The sequence below is a fragment of the Acanthaster planci genome, linkage group LG08, assembly GCF_054643075.1.
Source record: "Acanthaster planci isolate LZ-2023a linkage group LG08, COTS_SCS, whole genome shotgun sequence".
NCBI classification, from domain to species: Eukaryota; Metazoa; Echinodermata; class Asteroidea; order Valvatida; family Acanthasteridae; genus Acanthaster; species Acanthaster planci.
Window position 1 is genome coordinate 807,614 of NC_141784.1, and position 8,208 is coordinate 815,821.

Genomic DNA, 8,208 nt, shown 5'->3' on the forward strand with positions numbered 1-8,208 from the left:
GGTCTTTGACACGTGTCTGGTTGTATGTGCTGCAATTTTGCCTCTTTTGAATTAGGTCTTGTAAAGAGTGGCCTACATGTACCTTGAATCTTTCCTTAAGTGGTCTCCAGTACCACATTTTCTAGGTATTGGTAATGATCGAGTACTGTCAAGAAAGCTGTGCGTCTGTCTAGAAAGCTGTGCGTCCCTTTAATGAAAGCAGAAACAAATAAGTAATAATGATGTTTCTGATCTGGAATGGCAGTTTTCCTGACTGCGCTGATGGATCAGCTGAGCAGTACTCACTGTTGGATGGGACTAAATAGATTGGTTGATGACTTTCATTGGACTGATGGGTCACGATTGAACTTCACCAACTGGGCCCCGGGAAATCCAGCCGTAAGTGTGAAACCTCAACTTAGACACTAATCCTGCTTGGATGGAAATTGTTTAGTTTGGCCGAAGACGTTTAGGACTGAAGTATAGCCTGATTTAATCCTCATTGAAGTAATACAGCGGTTCCACAACAGAGCTAATTTTGGGAATAAGGAATCAAACAGGCTAGGTAAATTTTTAAAAGGGAACATGAAGGGGTTATATTTTTACCCTAGGAGCAAACTATGTTATGCAAATGTATTTGAGGTTCCTTTCCAACATTTCCTACTTTTAATTCATCTTCACTTCCATTACGTGCACTAAGTTTTGAGTTTGTTCCTTCAATTTGCGATGCACCGTCAACCAGTCTACCCCCATCACACCGTTTATGTGTTTATTTATGGCCAGTTTGCATAGACGAGCGAATACTGCACAGGGGGTGGAGGGAGATGGTATGCAGAACCATATTTAAAACTTAAATATATGGCAGAACTACTTGTTATGCAAATAATAGATCCCTGAATTGGAGTGTGGACAGGCTGATAGGGCAGACATTGCGCACGCGTGTTACTGTTCCCAAGAGACTCCCAACACCCTTCATTCTGTAGCATGCATCACTGGAAAACTGAACTAGCTTATTGCGTCTTACAAGACGAATAGTACTTGCACAACGTGGGAGCAAATATATGCATCAACCATGCCAGTCAGTCCGTGACGCCATACCCAACGGTATCCACGCATGGACAGAACATTCAGGTTTCAGACTGCAACAGTTCATCGAGCTTTGCTCGCTCTCACTGGAGACAGTCTTGTCTTGCGTGAAATCTTTCTTATTAGCAATTTAAATTGGCTCATAAGTATTCCTCAGTAGAGTAATCGTCTTTAATTTAGCTATCAACATTTGGTTTACTGTGATTTTTTCTTGGAAAACAGCTCCAAGGGGGTTGTGTCCACATGCTGAAGGGCAACATTACCACTTCTGGACAGTGGGCAAATATCGAGGGATCTGCAAATGAGAGTTACATTTGTCAAAAACCACTAGGTGAGTCACAAGAAACGTTTCAAAAACAAAATCAAAGACGCAGATATTGCAGGCTTTCATTGTGTCTGCATAAAATCTACTTTGAGTCATGCATTGTTCACAATTTAACAAAGCTACGATTTCCATCATGAATCTAATCTGTCGTACCTATTGTCCTTGCTGTCTCCCCACAAGAAGTAACCCACATTTTCACCTCTTATTTAGTGCTGATGGGAATGAATTTTCCACTCATTAAAATGCATGTACAAAAAAATAAAAGGACCGCGCAAAGAGAAAGTTCCAAAATTCAAAACTACCTGTTCCCTTTTCGCCGATGTCCAGACAAAAACCGTCCAGATACTTGGATCGATATACCTTGTGACATTCCGGGCTACAGTTCTTTCGGGCAAACCTGCTACAAGGTTGACTCGACACCAAACAGCTACAACGAGGCGGAACTCAACTGCCATGGAGATCCGGGCACGCTTGCCTCCATCGGCAACCGTTTCGAAGAGGCGTTGATCCGAAGCGCACTGACCTACCATGGCATCGGTGACGCATGGATCGGGCTCAAACGAGATGTAAGGATTCGTAGCGCATATTGAGCACGGGGCAATGTTTAATTCCCACTTCAAACCATGACGGATAACCTCGGCCAACTTGTCAACACTCTTAGGCCTAGACTCTACACCGTGAATACTGCCGCGCCGAACTTAATCAAAGTGAGTGGGGCATTAATGCACAATAGCGTGGCATGCCCTGTCAAGCTAAATAACTTGCTTTGCTGAATGCAATTTGCCAAGCCGAACTGGCGATAAACGCCGTGCTATTGCCGTGGAAACTTTACAAAACAAATTAATTATTCAAGTTCGGCGTGGCAGTAACACGGTGTATAGCCTAGGCCTCACTCTTTCAACTGCATGTGATATTACACTGAGTTCGCAATATTATTAATGTGTGCTGTGTTTGATATTTAGCTTCCTCCTTTTTCGTCTTGCACTGTCCAATTTATTTCATCTTTCATGAATTCATTCTGGATGTTTCTGTCATTTGGAGGTGGGAATATTATGTTAGTTTATTCATCAACAGAACAGCGGCACTTTCTCGTGGCTGAATGAAAACCAGCTGTCGTACGTGAACTGGAATCACAACGAGCCGAGCTCGAGGGAGGGAGAAGGATGTGTCAGAATGCTCCCTGGAAAAGTGTGGGACAACACGGCCTGCTCGTCCAAGCGTGCCTCGGTCTGCCAGATCGGGGGAGGTACGTTAATTTATTTCCAAATTTGATCAATGCCTTTGTAATTAGGAAAATCCATTCTGCTTCAGCGAGAGGACAGTGGGGACATATAGGCAGGAAATTCTAGAGGACTTGAGGTGGCGGCCCTTCGGTCGTCGGCCTAGTGTTTTTTTCATTGTAGGGTATCTTGAAACTGTGTTTTGTTCTTTCAATAAACCCGGGGCAAAGTACTTAATCAGGGATGTGTTGAGTGACAACTCGAAAGCTTTTACTTCAACTTCACCTCAGCTTTTCTTTCTTTTGTATGGATGTGGTTCAGGTGCGTTACGTGTTGAGACTGCGAACTAATAGTGAATGTTTACGCCCCTGATTTACCTCTTTGCTCATCCCAAACTTTTCGACTGGTTGTCTTGTAGTATCTCGCATTCCCTCGACTAGTGCAACACCGCGATACTGTGGTGTGGCGGGCTGGGAACAAGACGGCAGCGAGTGTCTTCTCTTCAACACCGGACTGACGCGAGTCTCTCGCGATGAAGCCCAGGAGAAATGCAGGCGGGATTATGGAGCCGTCTTACCCGCGGTCCACAGTGACGAGCAGAACGAATTTATTCGGAGCAACGCCCGGACAGACAAACCACTGAGTTCGGGAAGGGTGTGGCTTCAAATATACAGGGATTCCGAAGGTATTTATCAAAACAGTCGGTTTTTATCAGAATGACATCCTCAACCTGAGTTGAACCTTTTCATTTTCACACACCTTGAATGGCTGCATGTACTTTTCAGTGGTTCAGTGGTTTTAAAGCACGTCATATACAAAAATGACACAAAAAGGGGCAAGATCTTTCTTCCCAGTTGGTATTGTTTTTGCTAGGCTGACATAAATAAAATAAATTCGTCACTAAGACGGCGCTGACGAAATGGCGTGCAGTGCATCTCAAGAACGCCCTCATCGAGAAAGTGGAACTGTCGTTGGGACTGTTTAGGGAAGTAAGGGGGAAAACAGAAATTACATCTCTCAGTCAAAAACACTGTTTTACTCAACAGTATGCGTTTCCATTATGTTAAAATATCTTTTCAGCTGTTCTGTTTGCAAATCTAACCAATACCATTAAAATACTGCCGAAGAAAAATATGTACTGCTATGGCATAAAATCCTGCACAAAATATTCCGGCAACATTCTTGAAAAAAAAAGCTACATATCAAAGAATGAAAATTATGCCTTTTGTTGATAATGTATTTTTTCTTGTCTCTGGCAAATTCTCAACTGAAGTGTGATCTAGATTCCAGAGTGAAAGTGCACTCCATTTCAGTGAAAATTTGTTCCCTACGACTGAAACTAGGGACAGGATGAATTTGAGTAAAATTTCCTCTCTCAACTGCCCTGCTATAGATTCAGATTTCAGTCGAGTTTCCATTGAAAGTTGTTGTGTTTTCAAAATAAGTCATTCTAAATTCGAAATGATCTGTACTTTAAATTGTTTAGTTTTTAGTTTCAGTCCCTGGAAACGAGAGTGCGGTAGCCAAGATTAGAGGCGGTCAGGAACGTTGCCATCTACGGGTGCACAGGCCGTCTGTAATCTGGTGGCCGCTTGTTTGTTCACGAAATAATGTTCTTGTATACTTTGTGCAATTGTAAATTATTGGTATAAAATAATTGAAAGAAATTTAAAAGCAAAAAAGTGTTAGATCTAACATTTCAATTGGAAAGAGAGATGGGACAATAATATATCAACAAGTGTACGTAAAGCGGATTTTAAATGTTTGGAAGGACAAATGTCAAAATTGTCGAGGATTAAAAATCCTGATATTATATTAACAGTCTGCAGCTGTCACATTTAGTTTCTTCGGACATTTATTTCGGTGACTTTTTTGTCACTATGTGCAGGTGACTTTGTGTATAATGACACGGAAGGGAGCAAAGTGGACTATGTAAACTGGGCCATCGGTCAACCTGATGGTCAATCAGTCGGCGCGGACTGTGTGGCCATGGACGTGAATGATGGGAAGTGGTCTGACGAATTCTGCGATGTCCGCAAAGCCGACTGCGTCTGTCGGCTGCCTACTTCTAAAGGTACTGGATATCGGATACCCATCCTCTTCACCGTAAAACTACACTTTCCGCTCAACAGAGTAGCGTTACTTTCAGACCAAAGGTTTGGTTTAACTTTTGTATCAGTATCTGCAGAAGCACCCCCTCATTGGTTGAAAAGAGCAGCGTTAGTCGGGAGTGTTCAATTTGTTGGTAGCGATGCGGCCGTGACTCGTGCATTTCCTGGTCGTTCGTGAACCAGCGAAGTCCTATTCCAAAGGAGCCTCTGTTGCTGACAGAATAGCACCCCTCTCTTGCTGGACACCCGAGGCCCATTCGTAGTGCTAATTTAAATCTCGACGTTTGTAGTTTTGCAGTCAGTCACAACGAAAAAATCTGAAATGTAGATTTTTTTCTCTTGCGATTGAAAATGATTTTATGCAATGAAATTGTAGGTGTAGATCTGAAAATGAGCCATCATGTTTGGCAATTTGCAGAACTCCATGCCCATCCATTTCTCAGGCATTCAGGATTTGAATAATTAATATTCAGCAATTGTGACCAGTTTGAAAACTCGCAATGCACCACGTACACCCTGGAACCAGGTAGTTGAGGCTTATTGTGACTCATGGTAGAACTGTTAACTGCTTTAGTTATTCCACAAAAATTTGTTCAATTTTGCCAATATTGACAGAAAATAAATACTTTCATACTTATTTTCACTAAATTTCCACTTTTTATCAATCTGGCATTTCAATTTCATGCTGGGAACAAATCACCATTCGTTTTAAGAAACAGTTGGATAAACTATTAAGCGTTTGTTGTGTAGATGAAATACCTTGTGTATATCAAATCATGACAAGTGATTATTTTATTTCGTATAGGTTACCCTAAGACGGAGCTACCTTACACTTCAGAATTCGGTATGATTTAGTAATTATCTTTGGTTATCAAAAAGCTTGAAATTGAAAAGTTAAACCATGTGCTTTTTGCCGTGTTGAGGAACAAAATTGTAACCTATGTGCATACACTGGAATGATTTCTATCCCATTAAACCAAAAACAGTGCAGGGATGTATGAATTCCACCACTGTACGAAGATGTAGCCGAGTACGTAGAAAACAGCAAAGGAGATAACACTGGGCTATGGCCTTTTTTTCTCTTCTCCAGAAACAGGCAAACCAGGCACACTCAGCCCGAAACCCCAAACCGGAGGTGAGATAAAAAAAATAAAATAGAACACACCAAGATTCAAGAGGTAGCTAGCCTTACATCTTTGAATTTAGTATGAGACAAAATTATTGCCGTTACAAGAAACAGTCCTTGAAGTGAAAATGCGACTTTTGCACAAGGAGAGAGCGGTTGCAGTTACAACCTTGACATATTTGTATTCATTACATCTTGTAGGTGTCCGTGGCTTGGCCCAAATAAGTCGCCCTTGCACCTGTGTAACGCATTATCCATGAAGGCCTGGCCTACTTCACCAAACCTTGACCAATGCCTATCGATCCTTTTTCTTACAGGTCTGTCAGGCGGGGCCATTGTGGGTATAGTCATTGCTGTCATCATTGTCGTCGTCGCAGGCCTTGTCGCTGCATACCTCTTTCTGGGTCGCTGGCGCGGCAAAGGAAACTTTATGGAAGACCGCGACGTGATGTCTACAACTGGCTTCGAAAACGCTGCCTACTTCTCGAATATTGAGGTTGATGCAACTACGACTTGAATGGTCGGTCACACGTTATAAAAACTCCAAAGAACCTAATGTGAGCATCTTAGTTGCTTTTCCATAATGAGACTGAAAACTCATATTCCTGCTCTTTGTCACAAAATCATTGATCAGTATCTGACGTCTTCATATTTTGAGATTCTTAAAAGAATCAAATGTGTATGGAAATGAAGAAATAATAACCGAAAGAATTAATGCATTAATTAATGCGTTCAAGCTATAATCACCGCGTACAACATGTGCCCGTATGAAAATAAGAGGGCGCTGTTTGAAACTGAAAACTTAGTTCGAGTTTGGGCGGCCTGCTCTTGACAAGGGTTTCTTGGTCTCGCGCTCCAACGGCTGGAACGTACCCCAAGAACTCTGTTCTCGGAACAGGATCACACACCACCTCCTCGTCAGGGTTGAGATTTTGTTTTTTGAACAGCCCCAAAATAATTGCGAGATGGCTTACGAAGCCGGACACAATGGGCAGTTTTCCAGAATGAACACTAATATTTTTTCATAAAATAGATATGTATGTTCCTGTTTGTTTGAAATCATAAGAATTCAGCCCAGTGATCCAAATATTATCTCTCTAAGAGCGTACATGGACGCCGCCCAGTGTTACCACCGCGCTCTCTCGCACGTGACAACCACATTTTTTTCCATTTGATGAAATTTCCATTCAATAAAAGTATAATACAGTTTCGGTTTGAGGTATCAAAATTTACGGGCAAAATGTGAATTATTTTCTGAAAGGCTGGTGCACTTTTCACATCCGTTAAAGAGTATTTTCCCCATCATGACGTTCAAGTGCTATTCCTAAATGGTCGGGCGCTTTGCGCGCGACCCCTACATTGAATATGCCATTGTTTGAGAGGTCATTAACAGGGAGAATTATGTACATGATGTGCCTATATCAATTACAACGAAAGCCTAGACCAGAGTGGTGAACACGCTGCTTGCACCTTGTTTCTTTTACTTCCTAATGGCTTGTGGCTTATTTACGCAGATTATTTTATACACTTTATTTGGTTTGCTGTGCCTAATTGAAACCCTGTTTGTTGGTTTGCTGGTTAGGGATGAACAATACATTAGTTCCATTTTTTACAATTAGTATTGCAATTGCGTTTTTTTTTCAGCGAAGGTTAATTCCAAGGTTTCTCAATAATTTCGTGGGTCCACGTCATTGCATTTGACCAATTTCATAATTCCAAGACTCCACTGTATCATTTTGCTAGTAAAGAAACGTCATCGCTGTTCGAACTCTTAGCCAGAATTCAAATCGGAAGCTGCCTTGCTTAGAAAGCTATTGGTGTGACTATCTGTCTGCAACATTCAATACTTTTGTTTGTGTTCTAATTGTGATCTTACTGTCCATCAAGAACTCGTTTTTAATCCATCAATACGCTTAAAAAAGCCACAAAATAAAGCAATCTTTTTTATTTAGAAAAAACATAAAGACTGTTTTACGATCTAGTTTCATTGTAATGTAGTTTTACCCATTTTTTTGGGAGAAATTATGTTAATTTTTTTTTCTTCGACAAATTCAGTAACATGGTCTTGCTTTGAAATGTTGTCGAAGTTGGCATATATATGCCGATAGCATGATAGACAAAGAGCTAGATACTACTTGAAAACATAGACAGTACATGTATATGGCTATGGGCGTACATCCCGGGGGATGAGGTTATATACCACCCCTTAGGGATTGGGGGATGGGCTATTCAATCATCCTCCACTTTTTCGTGGTGAGTAAAATAAAAGGGGATTGTGAAGGGTTTTCTGACTTCCCAACAACCAAAATGTATTCAAAAGCACTGAAAAAGGGAGAACGACAAACAAGCCATAAATATGTC

General features: G+C 41.4%; 1 protein-coding gene across 3 annotated transcripts in view; it reads left to right on the plus strand.

The window, feature by feature from the left end:
- LOC110978107 (macrophage mannose receptor 1-like) overlaps positions 1–7,811 on the plus strand; it is a 40,410-nt gene extending 32,599 nt beyond the window's left edge. For all 3 annotated transcript variants that reach the window (XM_087139722.1, XM_022232820.2, XM_087139724.1), the window contains 9 exons: positions 245–378; positions 1,288–1,396; positions 1,718–1,956; positions 2,465–2,636; positions 3,029–3,295; positions 4,499–4,684; positions 5,527–5,565; positions 5,812–5,856; positions 6,165–7,811. In XM_087139722.1, coding sequence (XP_086995848.1) covers positions 245–378; positions 1,288–1,396; positions 1,718–1,956; positions 2,465–2,636; positions 3,029–3,295; positions 4,499–4,684; positions 5,527–5,565; positions 5,812–5,856; positions 6,165–6,364 — 1,391 coding nt within the window. In that variant the 3' untranslated portion in view covers positions 6,365–7,811. The remainder of the gene's footprint in view (positions 1–244; positions 379–1,287; positions 1,397–1,717; positions 1,957–2,464; positions 2,637–3,028; positions 3,296–4,498; positions 4,685–5,526; positions 5,566–5,811; positions 5,857–6,164) is intronic.
- Positions 7,812–8,208: the final 397 nt, after the last annotated feature.